This window comes from Phoxinus phoxinus, assembly GCF_949152265.1.
Source record: "Phoxinus phoxinus genome assembly, chromosome: 3".
Classification (NCBI taxonomy): Eukaryota; Metazoa; Chordata; class Actinopteri; order Cypriniformes; family Leuciscidae; genus Phoxinus; species Phoxinus phoxinus.
Window position 1 is genome coordinate 43,533,445 of NC_136878.1, and position 14,757 is coordinate 43,548,201.

General features: G+C 38.4%; 1 protein-coding gene across 1 annotated transcript; it reads right to left on the reverse strand.

The window, feature by feature from the left end:
- Nucleotides 1-1,701: 1,701 nt before the first annotated feature.
- casr (calcium-sensing receptor) lies at nucleotides 1,702-14,186 on the reverse strand. Its single transcript, XM_079606282.1, has 7 exons — nucleotides 14,062-14,186; nucleotides 11,155-11,722; nucleotides 9,428-9,734; nucleotides 7,275-8,114; nucleotides 6,932-7,162; nucleotides 5,781-5,904; nucleotides 1,702-3,155 (listed from the first exon to the last, which is right to left on the reverse strand). The coding sequence occupies exons 2-7, from the start codon at nucleotides 11,349-11,351 to the stop codon at nucleotides 2,011-2,013; spliced, it is 2,844 nt and encodes a 947-aa protein (XP_079462408.1). The 5' UTR covers nucleotides 11,352-11,722; nucleotides 14,062-14,186; the 3' UTR covers nucleotides 1,702-2,010.
- Nucleotides 14,187-14,757: the final 571 nt, after the last annotated feature.

A 14,757-nucleotide genomic window follows, 5' to 3' on the forward strand; every position in this document is an offset into this window, starting at 1 on the left:
TAACTCTATAACAAACCCTAACCTTAACCCTATAGTAACTACATACATAGTTAATTAATATTACTCAGCACTTATTTGTGTAATTATACTGTAACGTCACCTTAAAATAAAGTATAACCAAGATTTTACTAGTATTTGGATATCAATCAAGACCAACATTATGAAGATGGTCCTGAAGCATCTCTCAATATGTTACAATTTACTAAATTGTACTGTATAACCTCTATTTGTTTGTTCTCGTTTGGGATCTACATGTAAATGTACCTTGAAAAAAGGCACATGTTTTGTTAAAAATCTATTAAAATCAATAATTGAGCAAGAATATAAAAAAGTAAGTGTTCAAAAATCTCTCCTTGCCTTAATAATTTAGTTTTAGCTGTCGAGTCTGATTTTATGGGAAATGTCGGTCACATCACGTCAGTATGTGTGTTGTGCAGTCGGAGATGTGTTAGTTCAGCTTATAACCATAACTAATGAGTAACATTATCAAAACAATAATTCAAAGAGGCAATTATCTGAGGTGTCATCCTCATTTAACAAGGAAACTGCATTCTGAGAAGAGCTTACAAGCAAAAAAGGAGTGTGTAGAGCCTATAAACCAACAGGTGTGTACCTGTCGAGCTGGAAACAGGCCATCACTTGGTGGTTTTTAAATACTTTGAATTCGAGTTCTCTGAAAAGCATTTCTGAAAAGCAGTCGGATGTACTGTAGATATGAGCTGTATTACAGGATCTGTTACTTTCCCTTTTTGCTTGCAAGCTCTTCTATGAACAAGGGTTCTTTGTATTAAAAACAGGTAACGCATGATGGCATGCCTTTTTGAATGATCCATTTTGGATTTCAAAAATGTTTCTGTAAGACTGGAAAAACTGGAAGAGAGGCCAACTCTCTGAGAAAACAAAGGAAATGAACATCTGAACTCTTGCTATATTAATATCCCCATTCGAGACACGATCACACTTGAGCTGATCAACTCCCAATTTACAATTCTCTCCCTTCCCCATCTCGTCTCTCTCTCTCATGCGGAGATCCCCTGAAATTCACCCAAAAATATATATGGTTTCATTGTTCACTTCAGGTCTTACATTGCTATGAATGATTTATAAAACATCTGTATGCACAAAAAAAGCTTCCTAAATGCATCCCTTTTGAAATAAATCTTAAATTCAAGCACGATCAACTTCACCAACAGAATGGCAACAAATATCTCTTAATGGTTCAGAAGAATTCATCAACGGGGAAGGAAATCCAGTGTGTGAGCAGCATGTGCATATGAGCGCCAAAATTGTTCATATGTTCTTCAGTTAGCATATGCATAAGAACATTTTCATGTCAGTTTCTACCTTTATAAATCCAGATTTGTTTCTCAGTTTTGACGTAGGATAAAATCTATGGAATTTAGTATCAAATCCAATCCTATGTGCATTGTATAAATGAGGCCCCTGGTTCATGTACATTTATATCATTTTAAAATAGTACATTTCTAAATAGGATGAAACCTTCAGGACAAGGATTTCGATGAACATAGTGCTCTATAAATAAACTGAAATGAACTTAACATATTACTGCTTTTAAAGCACTGTTACTCAACCCTGTTCCTGGAGCAGGTTTGAAGACCTTTGGCTCAACCGTAAACAGGAGACATCGTACAACTATTATCAAGGGACTAGAAAATCACATTAGACATGAATCAGGTGTTTTTGTTTTATTTATCTGCTTCTGTGTTACATTTAAGACATATAGCAGATGCCTTAAAAAGAGTGACGTAAAAAGTGCCAATGAAAGACGGCTGTGGTCAACAAATGGCTTGCACGAAAATGAGTCTTTTGTGTCAGTGAGTTCTGGCAGGTCTAAGCATTGTTGACAGAGATTTAGTCTGTGCCTGAAGACTGGAAGGGGTTCTGGCTGTTTTCACATTTAGTGGAGGTTGATTCTAGACAAGGACTTTGGAGAAAAGGACTTTTGAAGACTGATGATTACCATATTCTTTATCCAAAAGTTCTTGTTAATCACTTCACCGAGTTCTTTCTAGCTTCCTCGAAGCTCAAGGAGAGACTGACTGTTCCACTTCCAAAGCTCACCCTTGGTTTCTGACTGTGTCTGCGTGTAGAGGGGGACTCTGCTTCGTTCCCATTGGTCTTCATGCTGATCGATGAAGAGGGCGAGGAGGCAGAGGAGCCACCCACACTGCCGGATCGCTTTCTGGAGGCTGAGCTGTGTCGTAGAGTCGCCTTCGCTGCTGCTTTGAAAGAATGAGCTGCTGTGCTACAGCGAACCTCCTCAGTTGTGTTCCTGGATGGTTTTAAGAGAATGATGTACACCTTGTTGAAAAAGATACAGGCTAGCAAACTGAAGCTGGAAGCCAGAATGGCAATGACCTCAACCGCTGAGACAAACTTGCCGTACGTGCTGAAGTACGCAGGGATGAAGGAGATCCAAACGATGAAAAAAATGAGCATACTAAATGTGATGAACTTGGCCTCCGTGAAGTTTTCGGGAAGTTTCCGAGACTTGAATGCAAAGAAGAAACAGATGGCGGCCAGCAGGCATGTATAGCCAATGAGGAATCCCAACGCCATCATGGAGCCCTCATTACATGTGATGAAGATGATTTCATCAATGTCATAGTTTTTGTAACTCCCTGGCGGAGCATTGTACAACCAAACCACGCAGATCATCACTTGGACAAATGTGAACAGGAACACTAGTAAGAACTGCAGGTTCAGTCCCCACCATTTACGGTGGAGACTGGTGGGGATTTTGGCTTCAAACACTAGTAGGACACGATTGGTTTTAACAAGAATGCAAGAGATGCATAACACAAAGCTGATCCCAAAGGCTGGTTGACGTACACGGCATGTCCAATCCTGTGGTTCGCCTATGAATATAAGAGAGCTAGAGAAACAACAGATGAGCGAGAAAAGCAAAAGAAATGAGAGCTCTCGGTTGGATGCTTTCACAACTGGAGTATCACGGAATTGCACAAAAACACCCAACACAAAAGCTGTTAACAGAACCCCAAGCACCGCAAATAAGGTTAAAGCGATCCCAAAAGGTTCGGTCCAGGACAGGAACTCAATCTCCTTCAGAAAGCAGGAAGTGTGATTGCCGTTAGACCAGGAGTTGTTTGGGCATTTAGAGCAAACGCTGGCATCTGTGGAGAAAATAAAATATATATTTTAAAAAAAAATCAGAAAAAATAAATAAATCTGATAATTACGTTAACACTTTACAATAAGGTCTCAATTCTTAACGTTAGTTAATGCTTCAGTTAACAATTAAGAATACAGTCTTTACATTTAATAATCTTTGTTAATGCTGGTTAATAAAATGCAGTTTGTTCATGTCAGTTCAAAGTGCATGTTAAAACTTTTAAAATTAAAAATGTAATTGTCAAATGTTCAAATTAACTATAACCACGACTAATAAATGCTGTAGAACAGGGGTAGCCAACTCTGCTCCTGGAGAGCTACCATCCTGCAGACATTGGTCCCAGCCCTGCTACAACATGCCTGTAATTTTCAAGTAATCCTGAACACCTTGATTAGCTGGTTCAGGTGTGTTTGATTAGGGTTGGAACTGAACCCTCCAGTCCTGTGTCCGAAATCGCCCCCTATAGAGAATGCGAGCCTACGTCACGCTGCGCTACATTTCAGGAAGGCGCCGCTATCTTTGCAGGATACGCTGAGGAAAATGGAAAATTCTTGGGAATAAATAGAGGAGGAAGGGAAAGGAAAGTGGCTCTATCAAGAGAGAATAAAAAACAACGCCAGGCAGCGCTATTTAGAGAAACTGCTTGTCAATAAACTGACAGCAGTGACAGCGAGCACAGCATGATGCAACCAAATGCAACGCGTGACGTCACATTCACATTCTCTATACCCTTAAATAGGGCACTATTTGAGGGGACAGCCACTTGTAGTGGAGTCCATAATGCTTATCGAGTGCACTCATTCAATCCCACAATGCACCGCAGTAATTAGTGTACAACCGATGTATGCTCAATGGTTAGAGAATATCCATAATGCACTGTGACGTGACGGTCACTCCAAATTAATTCCCAGGTAAGATTGCGCCCGCAGCTCAACCATCCATACAATTTCCGCTGGTTGGTTCAATGTGGCTACAGAGTAATATCATACAGGAATAAATTCCTTTTTACTTGATTATTAAATTGCTTAATTAAGGTTTGTACATGCAGAGTTCAAGATAAATATTTTCATCTTACCACTGGAGCTGCCAGTTTGCTAAGTTCAAATGATTATTAAACAGCAAGCACAACCAAGCCCTTCCGGGATACTCAGTGTCCGAATTCACTCACTCGTCTACATTCACTCTTTCAAGTGGACTATATTAGTGGACTAATTTAGGGAATAGTGAATGAGGGTATAGGGGGTGATTTCGAACACAACCCAGGAGTTTAGCTCCAACTCACCTGCCAGAACATTTCTAGTAGTGATGATAGCCTGTAACCGGTCGAGTCAGTTCCCAGAATTGGACTGAATCAAACTTCAGTTCAGGGTTGATGATGTGAGAACCGAATGAGCCAATGAGCTTCTCCAGACAGTCTATTGAACCAAAGAACCAGTTTGAAATCAACAAATCAAAAATAACCTACTAAAAAATAAGCAAACAAGTCGGTTCCAACTGTCAAAGTTTTCTAAGGGTTCGTTCATTTCGAATTTGGTTCTTTGATAAGTCATCTGGACATGCTCATTGGCTCATTCGGTGCAATACAATGAGATTGCGTTGTACTTTGATATGTGCTTGAGTCATCAACCCAGAACTTAAGTTCGATTCCGTTCGATTCTGTGAACTGACTCGACCAGTTTCCAGCTTAAAAGAACAATTCATTTAAGAATCAAACATCACTAGTTTCTAGAGATCCTAAATCAGATTCTGTCTCTTTCTGGAGGCCTCGTTCGTCATTGAGTCTGCTTCATTTCACAAAAGTAACTATTACATTACAAAAAAACAGATTACAATCATTTACGCCTCAAGGAATAACAGTCAATTTTCCAATAGTAAGTTTTCTGAAATGAGACAACCTTGATGACATATGTGGCTGACTAATGTGACCTCTGGAAGGCACAACCTTCAAGATGAGACATAGTTAAACTCTCTTATATGGAAAGATATCAACCTTTGTGGCTCTACCATTGGAGACAGCGTTACGGTTAACTTGGATCACGTGTGCCTTATTAACCAATTACAATAAAGGCCTTGACAACATTGAACTGCAGTCAAATTTGTATGACAGGATATCATATAAATTAATAAGAAATGCCTGATGCTAATTCATACCTGTCACAAAATCCTCTTATAAAACAGCAAAAAGTGCAAATCAATAAAAAATGTATGTTTAATGGAAAATATGTTGAACTAGATTAGCAGACAGGCTGTCAATTCATTAAGTGATAAGCCGTTTCCTTATAAAAACAATTTTAGCATACTGAAGCCTCTCCTCCATTGACATCCATTAAAAAAAACTCCTCCTGTGTCCTTTTTTTTTTTGGCTAACCCTCAAGGATCAGTGTTTTGGAGGGGCTCTGTCTGAAGACCTTGATTAGCTGGTTTAGGTGTTTAATTAATTAAGGGCTAATACGGTAAGTCTCTGCTGGACGGTGGTCCTTCAAGAGCAGGATTGAACACCCCTGCTGTAAGTCTTGACTCATGTTTGTATACTTTGATACTGTCTCTTTCCACCATTGCTGCTTCCACCAGCAAAAACAAGACTGTTCTAATAGATATTAAGTTGCTGAATTATTAATTTGCCAACCTTTATGATCACTGTACTCCCCATCTGAGCACTCTGTACACTCGAAGCAGCATGTGGGTTTGCCATCAATAATTCCTTTTCTGGTTCCAGGTTCACACTCGTCGCTACAGTTGGAAAATGGTACCTGGCAGAGAAAAGAGAAACAGTGAATTGGCTCATGTAATAAAACAAGTCACATTTGCTGCTGTAAATGACAATTCAACTTAAAAGGTGAAACTAGTATATTATATAGACTCATTACATGCAAAGTGAGATATTTCAAGCCTTTTTTTGTTATAATTTTGATGATTATGGCTTACAGCTTATAAAAACACCAAATTCAAAATTAGAATATTGTGAAAAGGTTTTCATAAGCTGTAAGCCATAATCATCAAAATTATAACAAATAAAGGCTTGAAATATCTCACTTTGCATGTAATGAGTCTATATAATATATTAGTTTCACCTTTTAAGTTGAATTACTGAAATAAATGAACTTTTGCACAATATTCAAATTTTTCGAGTTTCACCTGTACAGCGCATTCAATGATGAGAACAAAATTGACAAGGATCCTTTGGGTTCGCCATTAGTTAAAGGGTTAATTCACCCAAAAATTCACACATAAACATTGATCAGCTAACATAAATAAAGCACATCAAATACGGTAAACGGAAGCTCAACCGTACTTGCTTGATGCGTGAGAACAAACCTCGTGTTTCGTGAGGAAGCTCAAATGTGTTGGCGTGACACAAGAATGAACCTCACTGGTTCTCGCATTTAAAGCTTGAGCTTCCGTTTATTAAATTTGAGTGATCTATGTGCTCTGCTATTTAAATCTGTTCATCAAATAAAGCGATTGTGTCTCTCCAGAAGACTTTGATTAAACTACTCAATAAATATGGACTTCTTTAATGATCTCTTTATGAATGTTTTGAAGCATCAGAGTTGTGGGTTAATAGACTTTCAATGGACGCTCAGATTTGATTTACATTAGCTTCATTAGTGTTTTGAAGATGAACGGAAGTCTAATGGGTTTGAAACGACATCGGAGTGAGCAATTGATGACAGAATTTTCATCTTTTAGGTGAACTATGGCTTTAATAAAAGCTAGGCTAATTGCATAACATTTGCTCTAATCTAAGTGGCAAGAAATTCGGTTACTGTTGCTTACCTCAGTAAGATGGCCGTTCCACAGTATTTTTGTCTTGTCAATGGAAAGTTTGGCCCCGTTCTTGTTATGTATGCTGTAATAACCAACTTCCTTAAATACAACAGACCCATCCTCAGGTGACCGATGCCAGTTTATGATGGTATAATTTGCTGAGATCTCACTGCCGTTGTCAAAACGCACCCTCTCCCCCATGCTGTTTATGAAGTTGAGGTGTCTCAGCTGTTTCAGGACCTTTTAGAATAAAAAAAAAAGAGAGGCATGTGAATATCATTACATTTTTATGAAACTTTCCTAGAATTGATAAGAGAAGAGGGGAACCTATGTTGTATGGTAAGTAACTCGCCTGCCATGCTTCAACTTTCCTAATATCTGCACAAGAGCCATTAGCAAACAATCCTTTTCCAGGAGTGCAGGTAAGTATGTCCTGAAGTGCCTGTGCGATGGCATACACAGCCACGTACACATTGTAAGAAATCCTTAGGTGTGTGTAGTCCAGGTACGGTGTCTCTACACTTGCAATGTCCTCTTCACCAGTGCACAGAGGTCTGAAACTTGTGCTGCCATTTTCACTGTCCTCATTCCTTGGACTATCTTCTAGGTAACAGTTAAAAGTCTCCTCCCAAAATTCCCTCACAAATTCATTATGGCTGGACTTCTTTGGATGGACTTGCTGTAAGAACTCTTTAAAGCCGGGTATGTGCCCAGCCCTCAGTGCAAAGCCAATCGTTCCTCCCATGACATCTATGTACTCTGGCTTGGCAACCAGGCTAGAGCTGGCCCATGCCTCACTCGCCAACCAGACCCGGTCTGTGACGTTTCGCCTCACCATCTCTTTAATAAGTGGCTCGACATCTGGTCCGCTAGCAAACACAGCAATGACCTTGGCGGTCGAGTTTTCGATGCGGTCTGCCAGACGGCGAATCTCAGCTTCATCAATGTATTGTGAAATTAAGACATTGAGATCGATGCAGATGTCCCTATGAAACATTTCATTCTCAAACTTTTCAATACCCGGACGGCCATATTCATCATCAGAGGCGATAGCAATCACCCAGTTCCACTGGAAGTGGTCAATGATGGCAGCCATAGCAATAGCCTGGTACTCATCCGTGGGGATAGTTCTCATGAAGGATTTGTACTGATTCTTGTTGCTCAAAAGGCGACTGGATGAAGCATAGCTGATCTGAAAGACAGGAGAGGAGAGGGACAGGTCATTTTTGATGCAGCTTTTTCAGAAAACGACAATTCATAGTGACCATATCTGTCAAGCTCCAAAAAGGACACAAACAAAAGTATGGATGTCTCATATGCTAATGGTCCTCCAAAGCCATAGTATTTATTTTTATTTTTTACAAGCATTGAGGAAAAGACTTAAATAAAAATGTCTGTAGCTTTCAAATCAAATATGGCGCTTTTTGAAGCTTAATGTCAGGTTTGATATGACAATGTCAAGAGACGAGACAAGAAACAATGAGGTTTGAGGTCATTGATGTTGTTTATCAGTTATCGTTATGGGTTAATAATTTCAGTCTGTTCATCACACTCAGGTATTGGCTTAACTTACTTATGCCTTCTATAGTGCATGAGTTGCATGGACTATTTTAACCTCTCAGACATTCGCAGCCACTATACTTTCTTCTCCGTTTAAGTTCCACATAAAAAATGGATATAGGTTTGGAATGACTTATTAATAGTGACTATTTTTATTATTACAGAATTGTTCTTTTTAAGTGAACTACTTCTTTAAAGCAAGACACTACAGACCAAACCTTTGTTTTTCATGAATTGTTCAATTTTGAGATTGAGCTAATTTTCTTCCGTAACAAGTAAAAAAGCATCGAAAGTACACATTTAAGTGCTTATTTTATCACACTTTATCCATTTGCATTGTTAGATTTCAATTACAATACATATCTTTAAAGGCTATTTTCTCAAAATTAGCCAGAAATCTGCACTTTAACAGCACTTACAATACTCTTTCCATACAACTTAACTGTTTTACTCCTATCTATATTCTGAAAGTTTTTACTGAGGGGTTAAAACATTTTATTCCAAAATAGTTTTTTCTTTTCTGGCTGTTGACATTTTTTTCTGATTTTTGAAATTATAAAAAGAGATAATCCCCAAAATCCCCTCTGTAAAAACCTTTAATGTGTAAATAAAATGAAAAAATCATTTTGAACTTGGTTTTATCCAATGTTCAGAAAAGTATGCAAATTAGTGTGTAATTAATGATGCATCATTTAAACATAACATTCCATAGAACTTGTAATACAAAACAATTACACCCAATAATTACAGCGATTGTTCAACTATAAGGAAGTAGTTTTTTAAAAGTTTTACACACTTTACCTTAAAGCATTTCTTTAAGGTAATGCAGTAATGCAACTGTTGTCTTTAAAATATTCTTCCAAAATAAACTGATTCATAATACATTTACCATTATTCTTTATTTCCCACAGAAACTACTCAATTGGTGTTAAAATGCAAAAGAACCTGAGGAATGTAGAAGAGGCCCACTAGGTCAGCCACTGCTGTAGACACTGCAGATCCAGACGCCCCAACCACTGCAATGGTTGATGGGATGTTCCCTGTGCAGTTACAGAACTCATCCAAGTTGAGTGAATCAATCTTATTCTGTGCAACAAAGCTTAGCGACGCCTCCAGGGCCTTCGAGACAGTGTTGCATGTGTCAAATATACGGTAGCCAAGCGTGATGTTTGGAAGAAGAGTAGAGCTGTTGTTGATCTCCTCTATAGCAAAGATCATGGATTGTAGCCAACGGAATCCACGAAAGTTATACCTGGGAAAAAAAAGTGAAGTTCTATAAAGACTCACACTTTGGGTCATATTTGTCATTTATAGTAGTCAAGTTAAAAAATAAGGAATGGACCTAGAATTGACTAAACATGTTTAATTTGACACAAAAGACATAAAATATGTTCATTACATTGTACTGATGTGTATACTTGGTATATTTAAGCGAACAAACACTAGCTAAGTAGCAAGCTAACTAAGTCTTACAGTCGTGTTTTCATTTACCTCATACTAAATATGGCTTTCTATACTGATTAAAGTTCCTAAAGGGATAGTTCACCCAAAAATTCAAATTCTGTCATTAATTACTCTCCCTCAAGTCTATCCAAACCGGAAAGACTTTTGTTCATCTTAAGAACACAAATGAAAATCTTTTTGATGAAATCTGAGAGCTTTCTGTCTCTGATGAACAGATTTAATGTAGGCTTTTATTCACACTTAAACATTGATCAGCAAACATAAACAGAAGCTCAACTGAACCTGCTTGACGCACGAGAACAAACCTCTTGCTGAAGATCAAACGTGATGCGCAACACGAGAATGAACCTCACGTCAAGCAAACATGCTTAAGCTTCCATTTACCACAACTGATGTGTGACTTGATGAATGTTTATATGTGAATAAAAGCCTAAATTAAATCTGTTCATAATATAGACCTTATGCGCCAGAGAAAAAGCGCACAGCGATCTTTAGGATATTGTCTTTGAACTTCCGGTTTTGCAGTCGCTCTGTGTATTTCTATGGCATCACTGTCGAGGTGATTAGCTGGTGAAGTGGATTTACATATTGTAGAATTAAAGAAAGTTATCTTGAGCATTGTAATGTTTAAAGCAGATGTCTTAACAAATTTCAGTAGACCGGGAAGATTTTAAAAGAGCCGTTCATTCATAAATGCGTAAGATCGCAGTGAAAATACAAACCGGAAGACAAAAGACAACGAGCTCAGCGCTGAAAGGGGGCGGGGCTACATAAGATCTATACAGCAATCAAGTCTCTTCAGGAATTTTTGACCAAACCGCTCAATTCATATGGATTAGTTTAGGATCTCTTTATTAACTTTTTGAAGCATCAAAGTGGTAGTTGCGTAGAGGTCTATGGAGGGACAGAAAGCTCTCAGATTTAATCAAAAATATCTTCATTTGTGTCCTGAAGATGAACGAAAGTCTTACGGGTTTGGAACGACATGAGGGTGAGAAATTAATGAGAGAATTTTAATTTTTGGGGGAACTATCCCTTTAAGAGTGGCATTTGCGATGGCTGGAAATACATTCTCCCCCAAATACATAAATGCAAAATTGTGTGAAGGTTCAAAGTATTGTGTTAATTACCAAAGGTCAGTTAAAAGACCTTGAAAACCATTTAAAAAACAACACAAATTTGAAAAGTTTAGCATGCTGTGTTTCTACCTGACACACTCAGTTGACTCTGGCCTTGCTGCAAGATCCTGGTCTTTGGAGGCCACCCCAAAGTGTATCGGGAAAAGCCCCCCTAGCAGTATGTCCCCTGTCTTCTGGGCCCTCTGATATGGGCCATAGGTAGAAATTACACAGCTGAAGCCCAATAGAACCAGGTAATGCAAGTAATACTTCAGTTGAAACCTCATTGCTTCAGTTGGTTTCTAATGCGGTCTTCATGGAGCAAGGTAGATGTTGGCAGGGCAGCGAGTCTTGGAATTTACACTAGTGTCTTCAACCAGATTTTAATTCTTTTTTAAATGCAATTCCTTTGGTTGATATCAACAGATATGCAAAGTGTCAGATGCACCGACACATTCTTGAGTGGTGAAGGAGCTGGGGAGTCTACCCACATTGCTGATCATGTACGGGTTTATTTGCGGATCTGTTGATCCTTTCATTCCTTCCTCCAGTAAATTCCTCTCCTGTTCATTATGTGATGGATTGAGGAAACCACGGCCCATAAAAAAGGAATTTGCAGCAGTTTGATTTTTAATTCGCCACACAGCACAGAATAGTCCTAAAGAAAACACAAAAGGGAAACTTAGTTACTTGAACAAAACAGTAAAAACAATGAATGTCTAAACTGATGCAACAGTTCTTGAATTTGATTGGCCAAGCAGCAACAGAGCCCGCCCACTTTTTCAGATGCTTTTGTCGCAATTCTCCGATTGGTGGAGATATCTTTGCAGAATTATAGATCATTTTTTATTTCACCAGACTTTTGCTGTTGAATACAAGTATTATTATTTTTTAATGGCCTCATCAAAAGCATATACCATCAATTAACATCCTCTTAACTGACAGCAAGCCTGTCTTTAAAGGTTTGTAAGGTATTGTTCAAAATCAATTTCTTTATGTATCACCGTGTATATCTTTTTGCTCATTCCACACAGGCTGTCAGTCAACAGTGGTTTTTTTAGTGACTCTTTCTGCAGACTTGCTTGTGTGATATTATCCTCCGAGGAGGCAAGGGAGGCAGTAGCCTGGTCCTACGAGACTCTCGCACATTTCATTTGTACAGAGAGTCTGGCCTCTCTCCATTGACAAGCGTTAACTTTCTTGAAGGCGGGTACTCTGTTGAAGTTTAAAACTATTGGATCTACCCAGAGCCACTCAGCATCTGCCATAACCAATCGCTAACGTTTGGTCGTGACGTATGACGACTCAAACTAGCGCACGACCTCAACCTCATCGTTCTCAGCCACTCCCTCTGTTCGCTGATTGGACCAGTAAAAAATTGACCGGAGAAAACCCAAGAATACACCGCAAACCCAGACGACGTACTGAAGGAAAATGAAAATTGAGCGGAAGTACGTTGGAGGGCGGAGCCAGGCAAGGCAGTGCCTCCTTAAAAAAACTGGAAGAGTAAATAATGAAAGTGACACGGGGCAACAGGGACACCAGTGGATAAAGTTACAGTGGGAAGCAGCGTCTCTCATTCCTCCTCTGAGCCCATCAAGTTTTAACAGAACCCCTAAAATGTGCCGTGGGTTTGGTGGGGGTGATTGAGAAGTCACATGAGACTGTGGAAGGAAGACTAAGGAGGTGGGAAGACTAAATAAAAATAAAATAACATGAAAGCTTGTAAGACTGGAAACACTGGAAGAGAGCGCAACTCTCTGAGAACACAAAGGAAATTAACATTTTAACTCTCTCGTGAAGTTAGCATCACCATTCGAGACGCAAGTGTCACCTCAGTATCATCCTAATCTACATCTCTTTCCTTCTTCCCACGTTCCTTCTCTCTCTCTCAAGCTGAGATCACCGATATTCACCCAAAAATCGACATGGTTTAATGTGAATAATTATCATACTGTATTACACATGTTTGGTATCATTTGAAATGTCTCAGCGCGACTGGTACAAATGTCTCATTCTCCACAGAAGTAAACTAAAAGGTAATAAAGTTAAGAGTTTAAAGATAACTTGCTTACAGAGGAGGGTTTATCTTCCGGGCAAATGGCATCTGCCCCTTAAAAGGTGTCAACTCTCTCATTGTTAGCAAATGTTTCCATGTAAAAGAAGTTTCTGGGTATTTAAAGAAAGAGCACAAGAGGCTCAGGGCGATTCGTAATGAGATCGGCCCATAATGTATTATGTATTTCTTGAGTCAGGTACATCTTGTACTCTGAGCATTTGATGTTATTGTATGGATTAGCTTTGAACTGATTATGAAAATGGCATGATACATTTACCTGACATAATAAATTGTTACGTTTGAATTAGTGCCAAATATTAGCCGGAATCTGGCGCAGATTTGCGGTAACTATGGATACAGCGTAATCTACTAAAGTAATAATAATTTCATGATCTGTACTTTTTTTTTTTGACCGAGTAATCAGTTAAAGACACATCTCAGAGTCTGTGACATCACGACATCTCCAGTTCACTATTAAAAGAACAGCTGAACATCCGTTAAATGTAATAAACATGAAATTTGTTACAGTGTTCTTAGTTATTATTTTGGAATCAATGTACTAATTTCATGAGAAATGTTGTTACCTGTGTAATTTGTGTAGAATTGTAATGCTGTGCCCTTTATAGCGTGATGTATGAGCTCAACTTGACCTTCTATGGTCTCTGAATTAACTACAATTTGTAATATTTAATATGTGACTTGTTTGGACTGTCAAGAGTTAATACATTTTTAGACAACATTGGTCTAATAATGCAATAGAGGCATTTTATTTCCGAAATGTTAACACCACTTGTTGAATTAAAATCTGAAAGGATGAGCTTGCATTTTTTTTAAAAACCTCAATGACAGTTTCACTATGTTGGTGGACATCACAATTTTGTTCATATCTGAAAATATCCGCATGGTTTCTCTTAGGTTGAGGGTTCCACATGACTAACCTTCCCACTGCTGGATCTCTGTGTGATACTATGGCCAGTTTAGAGTCACTTCCCAGGTGTACCGTTTGAGAATCCAGCTCATTAACTCTGGAAATATGCTCCAGCAGGACTTGGCTATTCCACAAAAAAACTGGTCAAGTCCCTGGAAAAAAGGTTAAGGGTGGTTTAACATTTAGAGAATGGGGTGCATCTGCAAATTCAGAGAGTATTGATGAATAAAAGTTTAAGTTTGAGGACAAATATTATGTACCGGTACTCATAATCTAGATTTTTTTGTACGCTCTCTTAGAATGTAATCAAGTACTAAAAAATGCAATTGGCCTCATTCATGAAGGATTACACAAATGTCTGTGTAAATCATTCGGCAAATCATTTGTCCACAAATTGTTGGAATAATTTAAGAATAGTTTTACGAACTTGTAGATTCATGAATCAATGACAAATGTGCTCAAAACTCTTTAAATACATGAAAACACGCCAGCCTTCATGGTATAGTGAGCCCACACACAAGGCAGATTAAACCCCACTTAAAAATCGTTCTCTGCTACGTAGCGAGGTAGATCAATTATTGCACATTATTGGCTTTTCCTTGCACAAAGGCAGGCATCACAGCTAACAATATTTTTAAAAGCTTTATATTATTCACATTGCATTATATACCCGATAAGTATTAAAAACAATGCAGAAAAAAAAGAC

Coding starts and splice junctions, on each gene's coding strand:
- casr (XM_079606282.1), bottom strand. CDS start 11,351: ATGAGGTTTCAACTGAAGTATTACTTGCATTACCTGGTTCTATTGGGC. Junction 8,115..9,427: donor GCCTCTTCTACATTCCTCAG/GTTCTTTTGCAT, acceptor CCTGTCTTTCAG/ATCAGCTATGCTTCATCCAG. Junction 3,156..5,780: donor GGAGTACAGTGATCATAAAG/GTTGGCAAATTA, acceptor TTTTCTCCACAG/ATGCCAGCGTTTGCTCTAAA.